This window comes from Trachinotus anak, unplaced genomic scaffold (assembly GCF_046630095.1).
Source record: "Trachinotus anak isolate AG129_WGS33_773 ecotype Australia unplaced genomic scaffold, CSIRO_AGI_Tana_v1 ptg000020l, whole genome shotgun sequence".
In the NCBI taxonomy this organism is placed as follows: Eukaryota; Metazoa; Chordata; class Actinopteri; order Carangiformes; family Carangidae; genus Trachinotus; species Trachinotus anak.
In genome coordinates, this window is record NW_027273871.1 from 2,492,504 (window position 1) to 2,519,082 (window position 26,579).

Genomic DNA, 26,579 nt, shown 5'->3' on the forward strand with positions numbered 1-26,579 from the left:
GACCACCTGTGTAACATTCTCGGTCAGTACTCGGCTCTATTTATAACACACACACACATAGCACAGACAGACACTTGGTCTTGAAAGCACAAGACGGAGACGGAGGACGGAACAGGCCTTTCTCCTTTCCAACTCTTACAGCGGCAGGTTAAAGTCGGTAAATCATTGTTCCCATTGACTTTAATGCTACAGGACTTTCCTGGGATTTTGCCATTGTGTAGTTACTGTATTTTTTTCAAATTAATTCTGTGTGAGACTTTGAGATTCATAGTTTCCCATCTGTTTGCAGGACAGACAACAACAACAGATAAAAAAAACTGGAAGAAGATCTGAAGGATGGTATGATCTTGTTTTGCAACTGTAACCTCAAATAGTTTGCTTTTTATTTCCCTTTAAGTAGCTCTAAGGATAATCATCTCACTCCATGCTGAAGTGCAGTATTCAAACCCAGAACTCTGTGTTATTTATGGCTGAAATTTAATATTTTCAGATTTGTTTTCAAGTCAATTTTATTTCCAGAGCACATTCAAAACAGCTTGAGCTGACCTAAGTGCTGTACATAAGACAATTAAAATACATTAAACGCAAGTAAAACAAATGTATAAAGTACATAAACACATCGGTTTTTGTTTTGCATAATTTTACACACAACCTCCAAAAGTTCCGCCTTGAACAATGTTTGGCTGCACAGGATAATAAGATTAATAATCATCTGACAGTCAATGGGGTTGAGTGCTGCTGATAAATAGAACTGACAATGCAAATGTGAAAAGTAATATGGACATTTGTTAGGTTACGATATGGTGAAAAAAAAAAAATCTGTTCCTTCATTTTTCCTCTGTAAATCTGATCAGAGTCAGCGTTCTCGAGCCTCCAAGGTGCGACAGCATGTCCACGTCCACTGTGACTCCTGCTACAGCCGGCGCTGCAGGGCCCGGGTGGAGGTGTCTGTGTGCTGTGCAGTGGTGCCCTGCCGCCTGCTCTGTGGAGCTCTGTTCCACCTGTGCAAAGAGGAGGATCACCTGCTGCTCTGCCCTAACGTGAGGGTGCCCTGCCTCAACGCTGGGTACGGCTGCCCGGTCCACCTGCCCCGCTCCTCGCAGGCAGCCCACCTCCAGGTGTGTCCGGCCAGCGTGGTGAGCTGCTCCATGGAGTGGAACCGCTGGCCGGCCAACGATGGCCACTCTTATCCAAACACAGAGCTGCATGGAAACCTGCTCGGAGAAAGAGAGAAGGGAGGATGTCTGGACCTTGCTATGGCTCTGAAAGACCAGGACCGCCTGTTTCACTCCTTAAAGATGAAGAAACTGTTCCCTGAACTCACCCAGAGTGTGAAGGAGGAGGAGAAAGAAGAAGAGAGGAGGGAAGAGAGGAGGAGGAAGGAGGAGAAGCAGAGAAAGGCAGCCTTGGAGAAGGAGGCAGCAGCGAGGGAAGCCGGTGCTCACACCTGGAAGTCTTTTTGCACGTTAAACATCCATATACCTGATGAAAAAGAAGATGAGGATGAGGATGAGGATGAAGATGAGGCTGAGGTTGAGGTTGAATATGACCAGGTGCTGTCTCAGGAGGAGAGAGAGGCTATTGCCAGGAGTTCAGTAGTGCATTCTGATCTGTTAGAAAACTACAGCGCTTGGGAGCGGATGTTCAGTATGGAGATGGGCGGCTGCAGGAAAGCTGGAGGGGCAGCTGTGGCAGGCAGAGGCCAGGAATTGGCTAAAGGGACAGGAACAGGCCTGGGCTCTCTGACGGAGGAAGACACAGCGGATACCTGTCTGGGTGCAACAGCATCAAACAGCTGCAAACAGGTGAGCAGCACATCCTCCTCCTCCTCCTGTGGCACCGGCAAACTGAAGAAGAAGAAATTTGTCTATGGATCTGTGGAACCAATGAAGATTATCTCTGTGCGTACGTTTAAAGTCCCGACCAGCTTCTCTGCCAGGCAGCGCCGCATCCGCAACCCTGGTTTCTACAAGAGAGAGAGTCAGGCTGTGGATACCAGCGACCTGGGGGTGGCACTGGTGGAGATGCCAGTGTGGGAGGAAGTTCAGGTGAGAAAGAGAAATAATCCTTCTTATAATCCTTTCAATTTAAACTGAAAATTTTTGTTTTGGCCACTTGGTGACAGCACAAACAAGTTTAGTTAAGTAAACAAGCCATTATCACCTGATAAAGTTCAAATTACAAACTTGTTAGTTCACAGTTTCCTGTTCACTTCCAGCAGACATGGAGCGAAACTTAGCACTTATGTGGAGTCTTGTGTCTGCAGCCACCTGTTACTGGGTAACTGTCCAGTGTCCAGTGTCCAGTGTCCAGTTCAATATTCACTCTACTTAGTTCTGTTTTTGGTCTCCGCCCACTCCTGAGAAAAATACTTGCCTCTTTAGCAGCTAAATGCTCCATGTCTGATGCTGAGCAGGCAGTGTATAGTTTAAAGCTTTTTCTTAAAAACAACAACAACAAAAAAAACAGCTGTGGCTGAAAACAACACTAAGGGGACGAGAGAGTGAACCAAAACAGTATAGTTAAGGGAAATAGAACCAAAACAGTGAGCTGAAGAACGATAAAATGCTCAGTGGAGCCGAGGCAACTGGATGATAATTCTCTCTTGACTCGTAACAATGAACAGTCCTGTTCACAGTAACCATAATCATTTCATCCACCTTTATTATAAAGAAATTGATTACTGCCCTAGAACTTATGTCTCTGGCTTGTATTTTCCTGAGGGTCTTTCACTTCAACTCTAACTTCATTGTTACATCAGAACTTTCTTTATAAGTTCACAATATTTCAAACCAGTACTGGAACAATGAAATGCCTTCAATTTGTCAAACATAAAATATTTATGAGTTTAGTCAATTATCTTAAAATTTTATTTTGTAGGAAAAATATGATTTGCTCACTGGAAATATAATCATTACACTGTGATATATATATATATATGAATATATATTCTTTAGATCCTGGTGCATCACAAGCTGTTTGTGACAGTGTGTTGGAAAACTGTACAAATATTCATCTTTTCCCCTCGTGAATATTAAACAAACAAATGTAGACGAGCAGCTCTTCAGTGGAAATTTTCTTCAACATGATTAATCTTTTAAATTAGGAAATAATCATAAGTATTTCAATTTTAAAAATTAGCTGCAGTCATATTTAAACTAGAACAGTCAAATTTGCATTTGTTTTAAAAGACATTCAAAAACATACAATAGTTTTAATCGTTGATGTTTAAAACTTCTATGACTTTCATGTCACCACAAATATTCTGAATATTCTTAACACAGTGCATTTGATCCGCTCCTCAGGCCTCTCTGCTGTGCTCCCTGGAGAAGGAGCAAAGGGGTCACCTCATCGCAGAGAGCGTATGCACAGATGGTCTGTTACAAGACGAGGGCACGCAGACCTACAACTTCCTGTCTGCTCCTTTCCGGAGAAGCACGTCACTGGCTGATCTGACAGCGGGAAAACCACTGGAGCTGCACCTTCAGCTCCAGGTGGAGAGCGTCACCAGCCGACACCACAAGGCTAGCTCCTCCTTCACCTTCCTCTGTGGACACACCTTCCAGCGCAGGGAATATGGCAAACATTATAAGTGGGGTTTATTTTTGTTCTTCTTTTATCTGAATATCAATAGGAATCCATTTTTTAAAATCCTGCCTACACTGGAGGAAGACAATTCAATTATTATCCCCAAAATATTGAGTCTCATCTTAGATTCAAGTAAGATTATAAAGATAACACATGGACGTGAAACCTCCAGAGAGCGTATATAAAGAAAGTAGACAGATGGTTTGATATTAAATGACTGTATTGGTTTTATCATGTTTCATTTTCTAATGCTCAGTCTGCTCTTATATGCAGGAACGCCCACAGCGACATCCAGATGGGTGTGAATGGTTGGTTCGAGCAGAGATGTCCGCTGGCGTACCTGGGCTGCACCTACAGCCAGAGGAGGTTTCAGCCCTCCACACATGAAGCCAGCGTCACCTACAAGTGAGATACAATGAATGGTTTGTCTTTATTATTGCTGCCGATGCACCGTCCTTCTTGCCTCTGTAGTTAGACCTATTTTGTGGTAACGTAAAAGATCACAGGTAGGAAAAGGTTTAAGCAAATGATTCAGCTGTAAAAAGAGCAATTCAATTTGACGTATAACTGGAAGACAGACATAATCTATGTTGGTAATACTATATTATAGTATGCCATTAAAACCAGTGCAGTATGTGCAGAATTTGGAAAAGTTCATACAGTACGATATGGTCGGTTGTCTATTGTGAGAAAAATCGAATGCACCTTTAAAGACCAGAGTTTTAACGTTGGTTGCAGTGAGGATCTGGGCTGCTTTAGCCTGCAACCCACCATCCCTGTCTCTCTGGGGGATGCCACCCAGCCGTCCAGGAGCTCAGCAGACTCCTCCACCACTCAGAGAAGGAGAAGCGGTCAGGCTGGAGGAGGGGAGGACTCTCTGAGCTCGCTGCCCTACGAGGTGCTGTGCCACATGGCCAGCTTCCTGGACTCTCTGTCCCTGTCCCAGCTGGCTCTGGTGTCCCGGCTCATGAGGCAGGTGTGCTCCTCTCTGCTGCAGGAGAGAGGGATGGTCACCCTCCACTGGGAGAGGAAGACCTACTCACATGGAGGAGCCAAGTGGAGGGTGAAACAGAGGGTAAGCGCCAGTGTGTCACAACAATAAAATTACATTAACTTGATTAAGTTCAATTAATTCACTTGGTTATTAATAAAGTTGCTAGAATTAAATTTACACAATTAAATTAAGTTAAATTGATAAAATTAAACTCACTCAACTAAATCACAAAAAAAATCTACTAAATTAAATTAAATTATATTAATTAAATCAAAGCTACTCATTTAAATTAGATTGAGTTAAATTAATTAAATCTAATTAAATCAATTTAAGTTAAATATACTCAATTTAATTCATCTGAGGTTTTTGAGAATTAGTTAAAATAAATTTACTCTAATTAATAGATAAGAGACAAATAGATGCATCTTCAGGCCCAGTATAACAGGCTTGAAACCAGGACTGAATATTTCTCTCTCTCCCTGGTCTTTATCCCCTCTGTGACTTCAGGTATGGCAGTTCAGCACCTTGTTCTCTCCCGTGGACACTTGGTGCTTCCAAGACGTGCCGCCCATGTCAGAGCATCTGAAGGTTTGTCCCTGCTATGAGAGAGAGTCCAGATCAGAGAAGATTCACCTTCCACGTATGAGAGAAGTCCAGCCCAACACAAGCTGCAAGGGACCCACTCTGGTGAGCTTGTTCCAGCAGAAGAGGATCATGATGTAGAGTGACATGCTACTGTAACTCTAATCGGTTATTATCGCAAAACTGGTGACCTGCCTGGTTTGGGCCCTACCAGGAATAGCCCCTATTTTTCTCCATACAAAAATAAAGCAGAAAATGCCATGAAAAAAAAAGATAAATTGGGCACTGTTATTCTTATACAGTAATTAAGTCATTCTTGAATCCTATGACTTTAAAAGCTATATCAGACTAGCATTCAATTTATTTAAAAACAATGAGGTAAAAAAAATAAAGGTACAACAACAAAGAAAACAGCTTTTCCAAACTTTCAATAATCTTGACTTTTCTTGTGTAATTACATTTAAAAATTAAAAAAAAATAAAACAAAGAGGAGGGAAAAAAAACTGATGGAATTGGTGGACATATGCAACCAGTGACAAGAGGTTGCACATCAGCACGGAGGGGTTGAGGAGTTTGTAAACCAGTGACCTCTTGTCACTATGTTGGAGCTGTGTGATTCCTTTTGTGTCTAACCTGATGCCACTCAGAGATGTCAGAGAACTTTTTGTTAAAAAGAAAAACATTACAAGTTAAAAACATTATAAATTACACTGTTCAGCCATATTATGAGGTAGAGAACTTCATTATTTTTGACCAGGAGAAACACAGCTCTGCCTCCCTCTAGTGGTTCTTGCTGGTGTTGTATTTAGGGAGGATGTCTGCCCTCAGCAGTCTGTAAAACAGCACAGTGTTCATGGTGGAGATGACGCCCAGGCCCGTCGTCCCCATCATCAGGGTGTAGCGAGGTATATGAGCGCTGTGACCTGCCAGCCAGCGGGCCATCCAACCCAGCGTACAGACACGAAACACCAAAAACCTGCCAGGGAGACAGAAAGTCAGTGAGAAAACCTGAGCAAATGGCTGCATTTATATGGTACTTTTAGCCAAAGTGCTTTAGAAATTTCTCATATTCACACACACAATGAACTACAAAGGCTTCTACTATGACAATATGTGTCTGATGTGTTGATAATGAAAATAATTGTTGGTTGCAGCCTGTGATGGAATAATAATACCTTTCCCTAGGTTTCCTGTGTGTTAAATACTTGACACATTCAAGTAAAAAAAAAACAACAACACTATTTGGTAAAACAACAAACAAGCTCAACATAAACTAAGACAGTTTAACAGTTTAAAACTAGACTCCCTCCACAAGACCAGACCACAAGGTGAAGGATGGAGGACCCTTAAATAGCTGATGTTCTACTTCTGCGGTGCAAATTTCTGACAAATCTGTGATTAAACTACGTAGATCCAAACGATATGGAGTAAACCTGGGGCAGGGAGTTTGCCCGTTTTGCCTAATTAGTAATTGAGCTTTGGTTGTAGGAGACAGACTGCACACCTCCGACTCCTCAGGAAGGTAACAAACTTTACTGCTTATTGATGAGCTTCTTGACAAAAACAAACTCGTTTGGTTGCAGCGTAATCAGAAACACCCGCCGCTCCTCTGCTGCAGTCGTTAAACTGCACTTGATGTTACCATGGTAACCATGTGTCACCAAATCATCCAAGAATAAAAAATTAAATCTTATGATGTTCTCCTTTTTCACTTCTGATTGTCATTATAATGAACTTCACCTCCATCATACTCAGTATATGTGTGTGTGTGTGTGTGTGTTGTATGTGCTATACAGATAAAGTTGGATTGATTGATATGGCAGATCATCATCATTTAACTTAATGAAAATGCACATGAACATAAAACGTGTGAGCAGATGTTTCACCTCTCATTCTGTTCAGTAATATTTAATGATATTATAATAATATTTAATTAATTTCTCATGCAAAAATACACAAATTCACGAGTTCACATTTGAAATTATATTAGTTAAAACCTTAACATGCTCAGATATGAAAACAATTTTGTCCAAAACAGCAGTTTGATAGTGGATTTTCAGATGTGACTTGTGTGAAAGCTGCAGCAGAGAATCACTGAGCCACCTACGTTCCCATGTTGAGCCAGCTGGTTGTCATGTAGGACGCAGAGGGGCGAGGGGCTGTAGTTTCAGTCCCGGGCCTGTTCCTCTGTCCTGACAGGAGGAGGAGCTGTCTGATATGAAGGAAAACAGAGTTGATCTCGACTAGCAGCGACACCACAGCGAAGCCCAGATAGAGACGGGTCGTCACAGCCCAACCGAAGCAGGGGATCACCTGAGGAAAAGTTTGAATAAACAGAGCGAAGGTTAAAACACGCAGACAGACACAGAAACATGCAGCAAAACTTCATCAACACTCACTTTAATAAAAATCACAAATGCATGTACAACATTCAATTCATGAAAAAGGTTTCAAAGGTCACTTTTAGCTTCCGCTGGTTCTGCGGAGGCAGCTCTTACATCAATAATTAAGAGACTAAGGGTTTGGAGTATGAATTAATTGATTTATTAATGCTAACTAATTAAGAATTATATCATAATAAGCATTTAGAAGGAAAAGTTTCAGGGTCACAATTTGATAAAAGTTAATTTAGTCCTAAATGTCCTCCAGCATAACTTGTTGCAAGCTGTTAGAAGTAAATTTGGATCCAAATGTTGTGTTGCCCTCTCCAGAGGGTAAGTAATCAAACAAACTCATGTTTGTGGATGTTGGAGACATGCTGGAGGAGGGTATATTAACAACCTGGCAACCCAAAAGTCTAACGCATTATTAGAAAGTTGTACTGAGACATTGTGAAACTCCCACACAGCAATTTAAACAAAGCAGACCTTGAACTATGATTAAGTAAAGGTCTGCAAGGTCAAACTCTATGTGAAGATAAAGGTTTTACGATGCCTCTGGTTAAATCAGCAACTAACCAGACTTATCAGCTATAGGCAAACATACACAAAGGTAGCCAATCAGCTACCTCAAAAAACGTCTTATATTTTATGATGTTGCGGCCACACACAAGGTGTAAAGTTATTACCACAGAGTGGTGGAGGAGCAGCTCCCAGGACTGTTTGAATGGCTGGTTCATGGCCATATCCAAGAAGTCATTGATAAAATAACCTAGGGGAGAAAGTTCATGAGTTATATGAACATTAGTTTCATTAAATAACCCTTAGTTAATCTAACAGAATGCAAGTTTTGGTGGATTAAATTCTACATTTCTACTTTCAGTGTATAATCTGGCATGATCAGCATTTGGTTTGTTGCATGTTATGGAAGTCATGCTTGTAAAAGCCTCATAGATCCAGACTGAGAAGGGCTGAGTCCCATTATCAATTTGGTGAAATGAATTAGAGTTGATCTCGAGCCGAATGGCTGGATGAGGTGATCTGTCTGCTGATCCTGTGTGAATCTTTCTGTGTTAGTGTAAAGGTGTCACCTGTAGACACAGCCACAAGGCTGTGGGAGAGCATGGAGTGAGACGAGATCAGGTCCTCCACCATCTGAGGTTGTTGGTAGAAACTGCAAGGCGAGAGAGACCAGAGGGAGAGTGAAAAATCAGCTGAAATGTGAATGAATAACAGAACTAACCTGGATTACTTCATCTTCATGTACCATAACACAGCCCACGCTCCTGTCAGCGCGCTGTGAGCTAAAGAAGTGCTGATATTCCTCCATTTCCAGGCTTTCTTGCTTGCCAGCACAGGTGTTGGCAGAAGTTTGACGATGGTGTTCAGCAGTTTGAAGGAGCATGCCGATCCTCCAATGACCAGAAGTGTTGACCTCAAATCCATAACGAGACTTCACAGAGCCCAGGGTTCACTTCAAGTGTCTCTGTGCACATCATAGATGGGAGAGTATCAGCGGAACTGGACTTTGAAGAGGGTGAGGGAAAGAAAACAAGTTACCTAAGTGTCCTTAACACACAGCCTATTTGTAAGCAATCCCCACCCTCTAACACATTCTTCCACTCACGTGGAGTGATAAACTGATCAGTGATAACAGGTGAAGGGTCCTGGTTATTCAATGGCTTGACATCATAGCATGATTCCCGGGCAAAAAAAAGGAAGGGGAAAAGGAAAAACAATAACAGGACTAAGAGTCAAAGCCAACAATAAAATACCAACATGCAGATGTTTATAGGTACAGGAAGTGGAATTCGGTTTAATGGATAAAGTAAAATTTTTACCTGATGATAGCACTAAATGAAAACTTTAAGAATCACCAAACTTATTACAGATAATCTTGTAAGGACCATGAAGGTCTGCACCAAATTCCGCACTTATCCATCAAGTAGTTGGTGACTTTTCACCCAAAACCATAAATGTGAACCTCATGGTGGTGCAAGAGCAAAAGTCAGGTGATCAACAAAGTGACTCAGCTCAATTAGGACATTATTGGATGAATTAAAGTTTGATATATTTCATACTTTCTAAAATATTCACTGTTCTTTTCTTCATTTTTTGGTCGTATTCAACTTTAAAATCCAACGCATAGTTTTTACACAGTGAGAGTTCAGGTTTCATGAAATCATTAAAGTACTTTGATTGATTGATTGATTGATTGATGAACGTCTCTGGACCTTTTCAGACGTGTGTGGAATATTCACAGACACAGTGAGTGACATCACAGGCTGAGTGGGGAGAAGCTGTTCAACTGGTCTGAAAAAATTCACCTTTAACTCGTCCTCATGGCCACAAATTTCACCCTACACGCATCACTTCCTGTCAGAACGTAGGAAAATTTGTCCTCTTTCACACGGTGCGACAACCAAAGCGCAGCGACTTACAGAATTTGAAGTGTGAGTCTATGAGGAACAGGAGCACCGTCCAACTGTCCTATTGGCTCTAATGTTAACCGACACCTGAGGATAAAGAGGAAAACAGAAAAAAGGGCATTTTTTAAAAATTACTGCACCTCCTGCATTTTTGATCCCACAAACTAATACTTTATATATATCACTGTGCTCAGCAGAGTCTCCTCTCTCAGGAAATATAACTGACTGATTAGAGGACTTACTTCTAGCACAGACAGAGCAGGCTGACAGGAAGGCTTTGGTATCCCGGGACATGGAGAGCCACCAGGAAGGTAACACCAGGAGGGCAGGTGAGTTTTGCAGAGTGGTTGTGACACTTGGAACCTAACAGAGCGAGGCACAAACAGGCGATTAGGTTGGCCGTTACCTGGGTCTGGGGTTGGAGTGCTGCGGCTCTCCGACCTGAGTCTCATGTTCCTAGGTGACAGCAGTGGTTTCCGGATCAGGTTTTTCAGGTGAGACCAGGCAGGAGAGGGCATCTGGAGAGCGATGGTGAGTGTGGAGCGAAGGGAAGGAGATGGTGGAGACTGGAGATGGCTGGAGGTGAACAGCAGAGTGGAGATGGTTGGTGGGCAGCAGCTTGAGGGAAATGAAGTAAAGCTCTGGCAGTGGGGTCCTGGAGCACAGGAGAAACAAAGTTAGACATGTTACAGTTAAAGGAAGTATCTGCAGAATGACATTGAGTCACTATCACTTTTTGTAATACATTTAAAATTCTTTGAATCTGGTCATTTCTATTGAGTTGTATTGATATAAAACACAGTTTTGTACATGGAGCAGTAAAACAAGTGTTGCACTCTTTGCTTATTATATTTGAATATTGTCACCGTAGAGCAGGTGAAAACTTTGTCAACAGCTTTTCAATTTTCATTTTAATGTGGTTTATAGAACACTCACATGAGTATCTGAAAATGAAAATTGGATTAACTGCGTTCTTTTTAATTCTTACTTAAATAACACACCCGGTTGGGAGTGGGGTCACGTGACTGCTGGCCTGAAGGTGGACTCTGCTGGGGGTTTATTTTGAACTTTTTGACACTACTTTGTGTTTACACATAAATTCTTGAACTCTTCAGTGATGAATCTTGAAAACGATGTATGTATAATTGTACCTCCCACACCTCCGGTTGTGTTGCCTGTCCATTCAGTGTCAGCTGCTGCTGCCTCGTCAGCCTTTTCTCGATGCTGCCGTTGTGAAACACAAAAGGCCGTGGTTGCTTTTCTCTGTGACAATAACGGGGCTGAACATGACCAGTGACATCACTGAAACTGTTCATTCACTGGAGTCCTAAAAAACTCTTTTTGGTAGATTTTGCTTGTCTTATCAAACCCAAATTGTCCAGTTTTCCCAGCCTGTCAGGAACAAGTTATGTGGGCTGGGGATGGACTGGTCGCCTTGGAAACGGACTCCTATCCCATCATTCAGCTGATGAGCAGGAAACAAAGTGTGAGCACGGACTGCTGTTTCAGGGAAAACTTCTTTTGACTTCCTTTTCATGTTTCTGGAGCTGTTTTGTGGATCTGCGTGGTGTTAGTACAAAACCAAAGACATGTCTGGGACCAAACCATGTGAGTAAAATTTGAATTTTTATTGTTTGAATAACAGAGCAGAGGGCAGATGTTTGATTTCACAGCAATTTAAGTGTCTGGAATTAAAGTAATGATGTAAACTGAGGAGTTTGATATCACTGATGTAGTTTTTACTTTTACTCCTTTGTGTGTGTGCGTATGTGTGTGTGTGCATATGTTCAGCCCAGCAAGACTTTTCAGACTCTGATCCAGAGGACACGTCAGAGGAGCTGACAGCCATGGTGTGTCTGGAGTCAGACCTGAAGGATGGGCAGTAAGAAGGGAAGGGGGGATGTTCACAACCTGGCAACCTAAAACCTGTTTTTTTTTTCATAAATTTACTGATTACTGACATGAAGTGATAAATACGTAAATATATCACATCCGTTCTCGTGGACATTATATCTCAGTAACACCTTGATGAAACTTCTTAAAATTTGGCACAAACTTGGACTCAGGGGTGAAATGATTACACTTTGGTGGTCAAAGGTCAGTGTGACCTCACAAAACTCTTTTTAGCCAGTATTCAAGACCTCACACAGCTATTTTGACAAAGTTTCACACAAATGGTTAATATTTAATATGACCCTAGATAAACAGAGGCATACAACCGCGAGGTGGTCATTCTAGTTATAGATACGTAAAGCATTTAAATGGTTTTTGCACTATTAAACAAATATAATTATTTTGGCATATTAGGATGCTTTCATTTGCTAACTAGCAGCAGAGCTGAAGTTGAAGGGGCCGTCACTTGTTTTGCAGGTGTATGGTCATGTGTCAAAGTACTGGAGAAACTAAAACTCTGATCTGTCTGCCTCTATCACAGATATCATGGATATCTATCCAACAGCTGTCAAGATATTTGACTCAAAACATAAATATGATGCTAGCATGACTAAGCCCAGTGTGTGTGTTTTATCTCAGGATGATGGAGGTTGAAGTGGGACATCACGCCGTGTTGTTGACACGTATCGAGGGCAAATACAGTGCCCTCGGTAACCAGTGTACACACTACGGCGCCCCGCTCAGCAAAGGTAAAGACACAGGAGGTGTGAGGTTGTGAACACAGCAGAGGAGGACGAACACACCCCAGCTCAGTTTTTAGTTTATCAGCCATACTCGTGTGTTTTATCCACATACATGGAGTATTTTATTATTGTGCCTTGATCAGACATGTTCTGTGGAAGAAAAATTACATAACTTCATTCATTCGTTCATGAGTGAACACTGAGTTTCATTGATAGATTATTTATTTGCACTAGATTATTTCAACCTTTCTTAACACTAACACTTAGCATGGACAAGTCATTATATAACAGGCCTGTGGGTCTGTGGGGTTTTTTTTTTTTGTTGTTGCCTCTGTGATTCTGTCATTTTGTCTCTTTAGGGTTGTTTTTTGTCTCATCTTTGTTGTCATTTTCCTTTTCTTTTTGGTCATTTTGTGTTTCTTTGCAGTCACTTGATTGACTTTCCAACAACAAATGTTAGCAGTCGCTTCAGACAAACTCTAGCGCAGGGACCCCATGACCTCTTGGGCCTCTGGACCTGTGCCCAGAGGACCTGTTTAGTATCCATCCATTGCACAGAGTATGTAAATGATGTGCGTGTATGTGTGTGTTCAGGGTTTATCTCAGGCCACAAAGTGCGCTGCCCATGGCATGGCTCCTGTTTCAATGTCCTCACAGGGGATCTGGAGGAGTTCCCCGGCATGGACTGTTTACCCTGCCACAAGGTACAAACCAGACAAACAGACATTTAGCTTATGAGGAAATTTGCTTTCATTTTAATTTGTCTTTTCTCTTTTGAAGGTCAAAATTCAAAACAGCAAAGTGTACGTGTCTGTAAACAAAAAGGTAAGTAGGTTGACTATTTTTTTACTTTTCAAAGTCATGGCCATACGGTTTGACTGACAATAACGATATAACTCACAACACTACAGATGAAATTAGAACGATGTGGTTGACGAGGTTAGCATAAGGGTCAAATATTACAACAGGACTAAACGACCACACCTTCGACATCATGGTTACAATAATAAACACACAGTTAAGGTAATGGGCCTGTGATGGATAAAATCAACAATATTGATAATCAGTTTCACACAGGAGACAAACATCTCCTCCTTCTCACGCAGCCAAAGCTCCATCTAATGTGGACTTTACACCACCTGACTTCCTCCTTTGTTACCGTCATGATTACTGCAGCTGCTAGAGGTCACCTAGTAATAAAACGTAACTACGGATTGTAATAAGCTGCTTGCACAGATGACGTATAGGGTCGGTTATACAGGAGAACAATCTTAGATAATGCGTGAACACTCAAGTCTTAATAAGGGGTGTTTTTCTTTTTTTTTTCTCATTCTGTGGAAATTACATCCCTTATAGGTTACATCAGGTTACAGCACTCAAATAAAATGGCACAGAGTTAACATAGTACATTATAAAGTGAACACGGCTAGTTTCTGACACAGCCTAGACTTGTTTCACAGGACACAGTTTGATTTTTCTTATTAGGAAAAGGCACAGGTGTAACTTCACATTAACATAACTGTATTTTATTGAAATGTCTCGGTAAGCCATAACAGTGTGACAGTGATCCAGCATGCACAATACAAAACAAGCTTAAATAGAAGCAAACTGAATTGTAAATACTTTGAATTTCCACTTTGTAATCTTTTATAATTCTCCAATCAATAATATAGAGTAGATGTTACTGTATTTGATGTATTACAGGTGACTGACAACATATCCTTTATATTTTTTGAAAATTTGAATCTTAATTTGAAAATAATTTCCAGTTCTTCCTGTTGACGAGGCTTGTTTTATGTGTGATTCAGACGCTCAGGCAGGAAAAAAGACTAAAGAGTATGGGAACTGCAGTACCAGGAGTAACTCACACTGTCCTGCTGCTGGGAGGAGGTGAGTGTGGACCGTTCTATATGTATATGTCTATATGTCTGTCACTTAAAGCTGAAACAACTGGTTGATTCATCGATTAGTTGAAAGACAGAAAAGTAATTTACAGTTACAGTTTACAGGGATAATCCTAATGTACAAGTTCACAAAACATCAGAAGCTCACTTTTGATTAATAGGCAACAAACACAATACAGTACACAATACAGGAATGTATGTACAAGTACGTAATAAACAGTTACGTGTACTACAGAAATTCACAGTGAGTAAAATAAGTAAAATAGGAATACACAAAAATGAATGGTTGTGGTTATAGTTTCTTAGTGCAAGTGGGGAGTAAACATCACTGGATAACCAGATCAGTGTGGATGAATATAATGACAGTTATAGACTGTATGTCAGCAGTTGGTCCTCATGGGTTTCCTCAGTGTGTCTGATGGTGTGTTGACTCTGTATAAGCGCAGGGGCTGCGTCGTTGATCTGCGCCGAGACTCTTCGGCAGGAAAACTTTGGCGGCAGAATCATAATGGCCTCCAGGGACGACCTTTTACCTTACGACAAAACCCGACTCAGCAAGGTACTGCAGAGTATACAACATAAAACCCAACGTTTTTGTTGGATGAATATGTGCACATCTTGTGAGCATTACTTAAACACACACCCTGCGCCCATGTTACAGGTGATGAATGTGGAGAGTGACAGTATTGTGCTGAGGAGGATGCAGTTCTTCCATCAGTATGACATCGAGGTGTGGCTCAGGAAAGAGGTGAGTTTGTCTCCTGTCCACTGTCATCTTCAGTCCTGTTGTATAATCCCTCAATTTACTGCAACCTAGACTTGATGCTTGTGATTCTTTGAACTGAAGTTTGTCTGATACACAATGTTGTCAGCACATGTTTATCTTGTCCTGGGCCTGAGCCCCCACAGTGGACAGATCAGGACCAGAGTGTGGATTCATAGTGCTTCAGTTTTTGTGGACTCTCGCTGTGTTTGACAGGCGCTGTCAGTGGACACAGACAGGAAGACAGTCACATTTGATGATGGTTCAGTCCAGAGCTACGATCAGCTCCTCATCTCAACAGGCTGCAGGTACAGACAAATACATACACACACACTGTATGTGTGTGTGTGTGTGTGTGTGTGTGTGTGTGTGTGCGTGCGCACAAGCATTTCATTTGAGACCAAGGACAGTCCAAACCTCTTTGGGAGTCCTACGCAGCCAACCCCATCCTTCAAATGGACAAATGTGCTCACTAATAATGAAATAGAATTTAGGCCAATTAAAATCAAATCAGCAAAAAATGTCCCAGGTAAAATTAAAAAATATTTGTTTGATACAATGCAGGTACAAAAAAAATGTTCATGTTTCCAAAATGCTAGATATGCATAAGATAAACATTCCTTTTGATTGCAGCAGTTTTGGCCAGAATATTTTAATCAGTCAACTATGACCAACATCAGATGTGATAACCATACCCTCATTTAGTGTAAGGGAAGTGGTCATTGTTGCAGCACCACCACACTGCATTGCATTGCCTCTGAACAGAGTTATGGCCTGTCCCTTAGAGCAAAGGGTCTGAATGTGCCCGGCATGAAGCTGGACAACGTGAAGATGTTGGAAACACCGGAGGATGCCCGGCAAATCCACGCAGCGTGTCTGGGCTGCAATGTTGTCCTCGTGGGAACATCCTTTGTTGGTAATGTGTTTGTAGGAAATGAAATAGACATAACAGCATCAGATATAATGTAGTGGCTTATCTGACAGTGAAATACAGATAACATATAAAAAGTTGTTTTACTCATCAGTTTTATAAAGACCCAAAACCCACAAAAAGGCAGCGAATGGTTATGAGAGTACCCAAAAATATAAAAATAAAATGAATACTGTTATTGAAAGAAATCCAATTATTAGTTTATTTTACTCTTCTACATATCTGTCTCCCGTTCATTTTATTTTTCAACTCCTTTTTTCTGTTTTTGTGTCTTAGCACACATTTAATTCCCCATTTTCCCCTTTTCCTTGTACTTACAAGTTAATGAAATGAGCATCCAAATGTATGGATGAAAAGTATAATGCTGTATACTGCTTTCTATATTCCATTTTAATGATCTGACAGTGACAGTATTATTTATTGGATGTGTTAAAGTTATATTTCTGACTTGTGTTATAATTGCTTAATACTTTTTCTCATCTTTGAGACTCCATACATTTGTAGTTATTTGCATTATTTGAATATTGTGTTTTTTTTTCAGGCATGGAAGTTGCATCCTATTTGATAGACAAAGCCTCCAGTATCACAGTGATAGGCAGCAGTGAGCTGCCCTACCAGAACACACTGGGCCCTGAAATTGGCAAAGTCACCATGAAGGTAAGAAAAAGAGAAGGAGTCCTGGACTGTATCCTCACATTACTTCTCCACAAGTTCAGCTAACCGCAGTTTAAACTCTGCTGTTCCTGCAGATGCTGTCGGATAAAAATGTGAGATTCTACATGAACGATAATGTGACAGAGATCAAAGGTGTGAACGGCAAGGTAAAGTGGGAAAACACGTATTGTGCCAGTTCGTTTTATCAATCAAAATTCAGACGTGAACATGAACAGTAAACAGACAGTGACATTTTGTTTTGCAGTGGGAAAATATAAACACTCTCTGTACTTCCTGTCCTCTGTCTCATTGTCGTTGTCTTCCTCAAGGTGAAGGAGGTTGTGCTTAAAAGTGGAAAAGTGATCCAAGCTGATGTTTTGATTGTTGGTATCGGTAAGAATAATGCATTACATTTTTGTGATTTCACATTTATACTAGTCTCTATAAGTAAGTAAGATAAGACAGTATAATAATCAATGAATTATCAATCTATTGAATAAACATGTTTTCTGATATCTATAAATTACTGTAAAAAGATCATAAATGGAAAAAATGTTAAATTTTTGTGCTTGTTATTCTGACATAGTTTCAATCAATATGATTTTCTTGTGGCTTGATTTGCTGTATAAGAGCCCACTGTTCCCCTCAGTCCTTGTGCTAAGCTAACTGGTTGCTGGCTGCAAGGTAGGAGATAGGAGAGTGGTGTAGATCTTGTTTTGTAACTCTGCAAAGGAAACTTTTGCTTTAAAAGTTTTTTTTTGTGTGATTGTATTATATTTATAAATGACATGCAAACAGCACTAAAAGATTTGACCTTCTGAATAACCCACTCACCCACGTTTCTCCTCTCTCTTCCACCAGGCATCATCCCTAACTCTGATTTCCTGCAGGGCAGTAAAATACAGACGGATGCAAAACACTTTGTTCTTGTGGACAAGGTCAGCAAATAACCTGCTCTTCACCTGATCTCATTCTGTGCTTTTATTCTCAACACACGACCGTGACCCTCCAAATCCCATTGCTGTATATGTAATAATAACATTGACAATGCACAATGATAAATATGTATATATTCATTTTGTTTGATAGAAAATGTACATAAGTCATCTTACACTGTGCTGTTACTTGTGTTTTGGGTGAATTATATCATTAGAGAGGTACAAACTCCCTGTTAGAGCCTATGAACAAATGTGATAATGTTCCAATAACAGAAATCCAGATAAGACTTATTTGGGTTTGGGGAGGGTCATGCCGTGATTTAGAATATTTTCAAATCCAAATCCATTGTACTTTATCATATTTTCCAGTTCAGGTCTCTGAGACTCAAACCACAAAAACATCATGTTTATAATCACATCCTGTGAAGTATCAAGCTGATAAAAAAATGTGTTTTTGAGCAGTTAATAAGGGCACAGGGTTTCCAGGGCCCCGAACAGAAAATAAGGGTTAATAAATGTGTGTTTCTTCACATGAATCACTATATTCTCAAGCATTAATCATCAGTTTCCTGCCTGCATCTCCCTCCTGTAGTACATGCGCACCAACGTCCCCGATGTGTTCTGTGGTGGTGACCTGACCACCTTCCCCCTGGCGATGGCCAATAACCGGCTGGTCAACATCGGCCACTGGCAGATGGCACAAGCACACGGTAACGCAGTAACAATGTAAATGTGGTCACAAAGCCTTAAATTCTGCCTGTAAAAGCAATATAATACAAAAGAATCAGCTTTTTTATGATATAATGTATATCATGCAGAAAGATAGTGGAGCAGAAAGTGGAGAAAGGGAAATGCTGAACAGAAAAATGACGTCAGTGTGATTAATCTCTGCATTAAAGCAAACGAGAACACATATAATGCTGCACGACATCCAGTGCTGAAAGAAAGTAGCAATGTCTTTCATGGTATGTGGTGTTAGGTTTAAAAATACAATGCTAAACCTTTATTATCTGTTGTTCTTTTTAATGTATTATCTGTTTAATATCTGTCTCTACGATGTCTTAGTTTGGTTTTATTTCCAGTTAAACTTGTTTCTCTTTGTTAGGGAGGATAGCAGCTCTGAACATGATGAATAAACCAACTGAACTCAACTCAGTTCCTTTCTATTGGACCGTCCTACTGGGTAAAACCATCCGATATGCAGGTGGGTACACACACATGCACGCATGCACGCATACGCATACACATACACGTGTGTGCAATATGTTTGTGCTTATCTTTGCAATCGTTAAATTTGACCCATAATGCTGAGTGGTAGCAACAGTGAGAGGTTTTCATAGTCACATGACTGAAACCTCACATGTGCTGATATAGAAAATCAAATGTAGGGATATCGTCTGGACTTTATTTTTTGTTGTATTTGTATTATGATATCTAGATGAGTAACTAACATTTTGGACCCTTTAATCAAAGAGAGCAACAGTGACAAATTTAAAATGCTCTGCCAACCACACTGTTCAAGCTGCTGCTCAGTAACTCACTGTGTGTACAAGCTATTTAAACTCAGTCCCGCTATGATTGAATCCTGATTTCCCCACCCTCACCATTTTTATGTTTTTATTGTGGTTTTTATGCAGGCTATGGAGAGGGATACACTGAGATTGTGATGAAAGGAAACTTTGAGGACAGCAAGTTCCTGGCATTGTACATCAAGTAAGCTCAGAAAAACAAACATTTCTGGTTGGAAAAATTGAACTCTTTTCATAGATAAATGTCCAAATATGTACGTGTATGTTTTCATTTATTTATTTACCGTAGGAATGATGAAGTCATAGCAGCAGCGAGCCTGAACTTCGACCCAGCAACGTCTGCAGTCGCTGAGAGGTTCGCAGCAGGAAAAGTCATCACGAAGAACGAGGCTCAGTATGTAAAATCTTTTTCTTTCTTTCTTTGGATAATTTTGGTCGAACGTAATCTCAATGGCAGATGGTGCTGTGATGAAACAGTGAACAAAGTGGAACAAAGTATCCTCTAATGTTTATGGACCTCAAACAGTGATCAGGGGAATTACGCTCACGTCTCCGGCTCAGATTGAAAACTTGTCACTGACATAAATGTTATAAACCTTCATTATAAAAGGAGACAACAGAGAGCTAACAGGAAATTAAGGTAGAGAGATTGGGGATGAGATAAAGCAAAGGCCCCTGATTGTACTCAGACAGGGACACGGCAATAACATCTTCATCATATTCAACCCCTCCGCCCAACAGGATGCCTCATTTTATGGTTTATTTGAGTCAAAGACGACCTTCCCCCTTCAGCAACAGGGTCGTCTTGTTGAGTGGGAGCTGTTATACGCGCAAGTGATGACACACAACAAATCATCACCTGAATCCCCAGCTGCTTTATAGCACATTTTAGCCCAATGTTTAGCTCTGCAGCTCACAGCTTAACCGTTTGGGTTCACTCTCACCGCTCTCATAACTTTGTTTTTGAAGCCATCAGCAGATGTTTAAAATGAAAAGGCTGTAAAATCCCACTCTGTGCTACCTGCTCAGCACCAAGCAGCAGACACACAAACTGTGAGCACACTTAGCTGTTAAAGCATCGGGAGAGGGTAGAGACCAAAAACTGAACCAAAAGGAGAGTGAATATTGGACTTACATTCCTGTGGCTTCGTAACTGCTGGATGTGTAAATGAGCAACTGTTTGCTAACCAGTTAAAAGGTGATAATATGTTGTGTTCACACCTCATTTTCACAGCCACCAAAATCAGCTATATAGGTTAAAATGACCTATGTTTTTTTAAAAAAAAAACCAAAAAACATTGTTATATATATATTTTTTGCACTACTGGATGTTCAGCTCTGTGACTCGCATATAAAAACATGTCCGCTCTTTTTTCCTGACAGATCAGATGATCTGAGCTGGCTGCAGTTGTCCTGATCTCCACTTTTCCTCACCAGTCATCCGCTCAACACATCGTCTGTTAAGTGTCAACATGAAACCAGAATGTCCTTCTTCTGCCTCTTCCTCTGCACCACCACTCTCACTGAGGACAAAGAGTTTGGAGAAAAAGCAGGAACCACAGTTCAGTGTTTTGATGCAGGTTGTGTGGAAGTGTTGGATTTAAATTGTACGTCACACAGTCGGTGTCCACGTGAGGGGGACTCCACCATGCAAACAACAGATACCTCAGATAGATGGAGCTTTTAGGACTTATTTTTTAACATTTTGTATGATTTAATTCGATTTGTTTTTATTTTATGACAGTCCAGAGACATCACATATAAGGTGCCTCAGTATGTTCTCTGCTGTTGATATTATAAAGGTAATGTTTGCGGCCTTTTACTTAGATGGAGCTGCTGGAAAAACACAAGTGACCTTAATGCCCACTGCAGCCGTGTACGCGGTGCGGTCAGTGAGTCGGAGGGGGGATTAGGAGAACAGAGGGGGAGTGTTCATCTCTTTGAAGCAGAGATGCTGAAACAGGCAACGGTAACACAAAACACCAATGGGAAACAATAAGCCTTTGGCAAACAGCACACAAAGGCAGCACGACAAAACCTGCACAAAAGAAATGCTGTGTTTTTCTTTCTTGTCTCTGTCTCTCTGCTGGTTTGTCACTGTCTTTACTTCACACCCCTCGTTCCACCTCAACATTTACTCTGAGCTTCACTCTCAGCAGCATACCTCATGTTCACTGTGTCCATGGTTCAACTAGTGCAGACTTTTCAAAGCCAGTACCAGTTATAATACTTCAGGACGGAAGGTGCCATCTTTTATGTAAAAGATGTGGAACTTTTTTTTTTTGCCAGGACATTCACTGTTTTCTTTTCTTTGCAGGCCAGGTTTACCAGTAATTAGATCATGATATACGATATATATTGTCATATAATATATTTTCTGGATAATCAGTTGAGAATTCGTTAAAAGGAGATGGACAAAAATTACCAGACAGAAATTATTTTTTAAAATGTTTTTGGCTAAAAGAATATATTAAATATCTGGCATCAAGGTTCTTGAACACACTGATGCAAAAATTGTTCATTGTTTGCTATGGTCACAGATCATAAAGGGTTTTAGGCACATTTCACTGCACATCTTGTCCTGTGTTTCACTTTGTTCATGCATAAAGCAAACATCTCGGTCACAGCAGTACCGTCTGTTTTGCGTTCACTGACTCATCAATGTTGGAGCTTCTGATTTACTCAGGGAACACACGACTTTTCTGCCACCTATCGTCCAGTGGTGGTGGTGTTCCTAAGATTTGCTTCAGCCTGAAACAACAGACCACAAATTATATGTGTCTCTTTGTAAATGTTTTTTCTGTTATTTAACTTGCTGGAGACGAACTACGTCAGCATCATCACAGCAATGAAATTAAAAACTTGACACTGAAAATATTATTAACATGTCACTGCTAGCTGCCATTCAATGAGGAGTTCAGACTGCATATTGGCTTTTTGCCTTTTGAAGCTCTTTTTATTGCCTTTTCATTTGTCTTTTCTAGTTAACAATATACAGCAGCAAGAAAAGAAAATAAGTAGGATGAGAGAAAAGCATATCCCTGCACATTAGGTCACTGGGCCACAAGGTCAGCCAAAATACAACAGTTTTGGTTTTAAAACACGTTATTAGATAGTGTGACAGCTTAGTAACAAATAGTTACAGTCACGTTTCAGTTTTAATTAAACAGGTCCTAACCCACTCTGGTGGATTGCTTTCTGTGAAAAAGAAAGAGGGAACAGAAAAGAACAAAAGACAACTGCTAACCAATGTTTTAAAGTTCTTACACTGTTGTGGTTGAAAAAAAAAAATCATGTGACCCCTATCCATTCACCCCTCCTCCATCTCACCGAGTTGTGGACATGCAGATGTGGGGGGGTTCAGTGGTATAATCCTGATTGGGTTTCAGTCCTGGAAGATCAACTTTGGGTCTTTTCTGGAATTGTTGCATAATTTAGAGGCACAACACATACCCTGCAAATCCTCTATTAAGTTTTTAACAGGCCTTTTCAGCAGGACGATGTCCTGTCATCGTCCACTGACAGTCATGGCACTGCAGATTTTGTACCTGGCAGAGAAAGCATTTCTATTGGGTGCTTTAAAGGGTATGGAATTGGCAACATGCTCAGTTTGTCATCAGGCCAACGTCTTAACGGCACCCAAGGATCTTCACTCTGTGCCTCACCATGGTGAAATCTATTTTAAACTCTGAACAAATAAAGCCTGTGATGACTAACAGCATAAGGCTCTGGTTTGCTTCTTTAATTCAGTCTGTGCTCAAATGCAGTAATGATGCTTTCTCTTGTTGGTCAGACTCAGTCTCTATGCTCTCTTTAGGAAAAGTCTGTTTCAAGGCACCCCGGGTTTCTTTTAGCAGACCCTCTCTATGTGCGATGTAACGCTGCCATCGATTGGCCCTGTACAGCTCCAGCCTCTTCTCCTCAGCTTGGGGGTCCTCCAGCACTCCCTCCCACCTTAGGCTCTCCCTGGCCTGGGTGCTGAGCTCTGACAGATACCCCTGTGCTGGAGCTCCAACGCCACTGGTTTTGTTTGTTGCTGTCAGTGGGGCTGATGAATCCTTTGGGTGTTTTTTTCTCCTACGTCCGCTGCCATCAAGCCGTTCTCTGTCCTTCTTACTAGTGGTTCTGAGCCTGTGCAGCTGGCCTTGGGGCAGACCAGAACTCTGAGAAGGCAGCAAGGACACAGGCGAGGTCTCAGGATGCAAAGATACAGTCTGAGGTTTCTCTGTAGGAAGGCAACATAAACATGTAGATGCATGAGCAGCACCAGACAAAACTGAGGGTTTAGATTACTAATGACTCCCTCTGGAGTTGAAGGGCTAATGGCTGGGTTTACAGTAATGAGCTGTAAAAGGCTGGTGAGGGGAACAACACTGGGGCCCATTCTCTAATGACATATTCAACCCTGCAGGGAATCCTCTACCACCACCACATGATCCAAACTACTGTTACTACATTGTGTAAATTTACAGTGACCTTCATTTAAACTGCTAAGCGATGATACATTCGTGTCAGTTCAAATTATTTTTTTGCCAGTTCTTGGTTCAGTCTGTGCTCCTTAACTCTGTAGCATGACCAATTACATCTGCATGCTATAACAGAGGTTTTAGGACTTTAAGGCTTTTCAGTATGTGACAGTTTATATGAGAATACTTGTAGTGTTCCTTGGCAACATTTGCTCCATCAGCAATATGTATATCATGGTCTGTTTCTAGAGGATCTGCTTTTAATAAAATAATGTGGCACAATAAGATAATTTCCTTCACTTTAACACAGCCTCAAGAGGAATGCACAAGGATGTTGTTCTTACAGATTCCAAGCTGGTTTGTCTTTGAATTCAGTGAAGGCCAGCGCTTGTTTCGTGTGACCAACTGTCAAAACCCCTAAAATATTCCTATTAAATAACATAAAACAGACTGCAAAACCTTATAAGAAACCTGAGCGTTTGAAGTGTTGATGAAGTGTTGTGTGTTTTCTGTCCATTCATTAATCACTAATAATATCAGTATCTCAAAATTCCACATATGGTAGTTCGAGTAAAACATTTATCCACCTCTGGGATAAAAACTGGATTTATCATAAGTACAGTTTTCACTTTATGCAGCTTTAGTTTTCTGCGTCACCACATTTCAGAATCCATCACTTCACTTATCTGACAGTTGTAGTTCTTAGTTTGAGTTATAAAATTGTACATGCAAAACCTCCTCTACGTTTATAAAATATGATGCATTGCTACTTATTAAACTGCTCATCGGTGAATAAATAAGTAAAATAATATTATAATAATAAGTTGAACTTGTTGCAAGGTGGGACTGCTGCTTGTGAAACTAAAAAGTGGAGCTATTTACGTGTATTTTCTGGAGGGATGGTGGAAGCAGTGGCTTTCTTTCTCTTCTTCTTTTTCTTCTTCTTGTCTGAGGTCCTGGGCGCCTGGAGCAGCGTGCAGCTTTTGTTTTCTGGCATGATGTCGTCCTGGCACACACAGCTGACGAAACTGTGCAGAATAAAATGTTAGAGAAGTTAACCGAGTCTACAGACAGTGAGGATACAACTGCAACACCATTAGATTTGGAAGTTTACAACATTAAAACATAAGCTAACAAGAAATATAAGCTAATCCTGTAGCCTACATTGAGACCTGGAAATCTCCGTTTGCTCGCAGGAGATGGGACTGTACGGCGAGTTGTTGTTGCCTTCAGTCCCGAAACAAGCTACTTTACTTTTCGTGGTTTAAAAAACAAACCACAAAAAGACAGAAGAAAGTGGGGAAAACAGCTGGATGCTACTTTGCTACCTTGGATACTTCCTATTTCCACAATCACACTTAGCCGCGTTGCCCAGTGACGCGTCTCCACGGCAACAGGACACACCCTCTCAGAGAAGAGCAACGTGTGGCGGAAGCAGATCATAAAACTACCACATGAGAAACAAAACTATAATAAAGATATATATATAAAAAAAAAAAAAACACGAATATAACAGAGGTTTTAGGCCGTTTTGTAGAATTAACATAACAAGTACACAAAACAAATTCAGGAACACAAAAGCACCATGGAGATGAAGAGAGAGAAACAAAAGTACCACAAAGATAGAGATACGAAACTACCACAAAGAGACACAAAAGGATCATAGAGACACAAAAAAGACGCAAAACTACCACAAATACACAACAAACTACATAAAACAACTTCAAAGATAATAAAAAAAATTATTAAAAAAAAAACAAAACAAAAACATGCAGAGACAGAAAAGAGCCTCAAGGAGATGCTGTGTGTATTTCAGTCTAGGGGTGCATATTACATATTTGAGTTTTGGACTCTGCAAAAGTTTAAAGTGAGACCAAGTAACTTACAAAAAATAAGTTTGAAATAATACAGTCTTCCTTTACAAAGAAAGATGTAAAATGCACCCTGGCTCACTTCAGCACACTCAGGGGTTTTGTGGATACAGCCTGGACTATAGTTTCAAGGCATTTTATAAAATATTACTTTATCTTGTACTGTTGAATTTGTGTCTTTAGTATTTCTTTGTTTCTGTATTAAAAGTAAAAACACTGCTGCACTGACTTATTCAAGTGAGGAGAAAAAGTAGGTAAAAATGTGTTTTTACCTTTGTGTTTGAACTGAGGAGGAAAAGTAGGTTAAAAAAAAAAAAAGTGTTTTTACTGTTGTTCAAAGACCTGACAACTATCTGTGAAGCTGTGTCATTTTAAGATGCTGCTGGGGATTTTTTATGTCGCCTCTAACACATCCACAGCACACAGCGTGGTATTTCCCAGGGAGTTTCCATCCTATTCCTGTCCCACAGAATCCAGCCCCCCACTGGTTCCTCATTACAGTAAACACATCACATGCACACACATAGCACGCACACACAACTGATGTTTAAAGAATGGCCCTTTGAAGCACCGTCCTTTACACAGTATTACGCAGACTGTAACCTTTCTAATAATTACTGGATAACTAAATTTGAACCTTGGATGCTATGCTGTCTGCTGTCAATCCAGTGCCAAGAATAGGCTCAATCACTGAGCTCAAACAAGTTTGTCTTGCTTCTGCATTTCCCCCACACATCTGAGCTCTTCCAGTAATAACTACAGGAAGAGAGAAGAGAAATCATGATGCTGAGTCAGAGAAGACACGTCACCTTTATCCATGCAGGAGTGACAAAGGTCATAGTGAGATGCAGACTTGGTACAGGTGGTTTTACGGTAAAAGATCTCTTCTCACAAGTGACAGAGAGTTGGCCGTCAG

At 40.7% G+C, this 26,579-nt stretch overlaps 3 protein-coding genes and 1 long non-coding RNA gene across 7 annotated transcripts; 2 read left to right on the forward strand and 2 right to left on the reverse strand.

The window, feature by feature from the left end:
- Positions 1-58: 58 nt before the first annotated feature.
- Positions 59-6,857, forward strand: LOC139637317 (F-box only protein 40-like). Its single transcript, XM_071505932.1, has 7 exons — positions 59-157; positions 290-339; positions 855-2,048; positions 3,306-3,592; positions 3,862-3,993; positions 4,327-4,663; positions 5,090-6,857. The coding sequence occupies exons 2-7, from the start codon at positions 337-339 to the stop codon at positions 5,303-5,305; spliced, it is 2,169 nt and encodes a 722-aa protein (XP_071362033.1). The 5' UTR covers positions 59-157; positions 290-336; the 3' UTR covers positions 5,306-6,857.
- Positions 5,808-10,430, reverse strand: LOC139637320 (TLC domain-containing protein 2-like). 3 transcript variants are annotated; one of them, XM_071505937.1, is made up of 7 exons: positions 10,214-10,430; positions 9,984-10,058; positions 8,810-9,028; positions 8,634-8,716; positions 8,232-8,314; positions 7,272-7,477; positions 5,808-6,140 (listed from the first exon to the last, which is right to left on the reverse strand). In XM_071505937.1, the coding sequence occupies exons 3-7, from the start codon at positions 8,986-8,988 to the stop codon at positions 5,945-5,947; spliced, it is 747 nt and encodes a 248-aa protein (XP_071362038.1). In that variant the 5' UTR covers positions 8,989-9,028; positions 9,984-10,058; positions 10,214-10,430; the 3' UTR covers positions 5,808-5,944. The 3 variants fall into 3 exon arrangements, with proteins under 3 accessions (XP_071362038.1, XP_071362040.1, XP_071362039.1); XM_071505939.1 differs by lacking the exon at positions 10,214-10,430 and having other exon boundaries at positions 9,870-9,998; XM_071505938.1 differs by lacking the exons at positions 9,984-10,058; positions 10,214-10,430 and having other exon boundaries at positions 8,810-9,209.
- Positions 10,081-23,044, forward strand: LOC139637318 (apoptosis-inducing factor 3-like). 2 transcript variants are annotated; one of them, XM_071505934.1, is made up of 20 exons: positions 10,081-10,300; positions 11,519-11,579; positions 11,763-11,853; positions 12,504-12,613; positions 13,202-13,311; positions 13,388-13,432; positions 14,416-14,497; positions 14,958-15,070; positions 15,173-15,259; positions 15,491-15,582; positions 16,060-16,190; positions 16,747-16,862; positions 16,955-17,026; positions 17,189-17,252; positions 17,721-17,797; positions 18,390-18,507; positions 18,903-19,001; positions 19,435-19,510; positions 19,616-19,720; positions 20,710-23,044. In XM_071505934.1, exons 2-20 carry the CDS (start codon positions 11,561-11,563, stop codon positions 20,741-20,743), a joined length of 1,641 nt encoding a protein of 546 aa, XP_071362035.1. In that variant the 5' UTR covers positions 10,081-10,300; positions 11,519-11,560; the 3' UTR covers positions 20,744-23,044. The 2 variants fall into 2 exon arrangements, with proteins under 2 accessions (XP_071362035.1, XP_071362034.1); XM_071505933.1 differs by having other exon boundaries at positions 10,082-10,300; positions 11,354-11,579.
- On the reverse strand, positions 22,838-25,186 carry LOC139637322 (uncharacterized). Its single transcript, XR_011694581.1, has 3 exons — positions 24,957-25,186; positions 24,675-24,820; positions 22,838-23,551 (listed from the first exon to the last, which is right to left on the reverse strand). It is a non-coding gene; the product is annotated as an uncharacterized lncRNA (long non-coding RNA).
- Between the last annotated feature and the right edge of the window lie 1,393 nt (positions 25,187-26,579).

Excerpts from the sequence above, each read along its gene's own strand:
- LOC139637317 (XM_071505932.1), top strand. Across the intron at positions 2,049-3,305 it reads CAGTGTGGGAGGAAGTTCAG|GCCTCTCTGCTGTGCTCCCT; the intron begins GTGAGAAAGAGA and ends TCCGCTCCTCAG. Across the intron at positions 4,664-5,089 it reads AGTGGAGGGTGAAACAGAGG|GTATGGCAGTTCAGCACCTT; the intron begins GTAAGCGCCAGT and ends CTGTGACTTCAG.
- LOC139637320 (XM_071505937.1), bottom strand. The coding sequence starts at position 8,988 with ATGGATTTGAGGTCAACACTTCTGGTCATTGGAGGATCGGCATGCTCC. Across the intron at positions 8,717-8,809 it reads GGAGCGTGGGCTGTGTTATG|TTTCTACCAACAACCTCAGA; the intron begins GTACATGAAGAT and ends CTCGCCTTGCAG. Across the intron at positions 6,141-7,271 it reads AGCTGGCTCAACATGGGAAC|GTTTTTGGTGTTTCGTGTCT; the intron begins GTAGGTGGCTCA and ends TCTCCCTGGCAG.
- LOC139637318 (XM_071505934.1), top strand. Across the intron at positions 13,312-13,387 it reads ACTGTTTACCCTGCCACAAG|GTCAAAATTCAAAACAGCAA; the intron begins GTACAAACCAGA and ends TCTCTTTTGAAG. Across the intron at positions 17,798-18,389 it reads ACTTTGTTCTTGTGGACAAG|TACATGCGCACCAACGTCCC; the intron begins GTCAGCAAATAA and ends TCCCTCCTGTAG.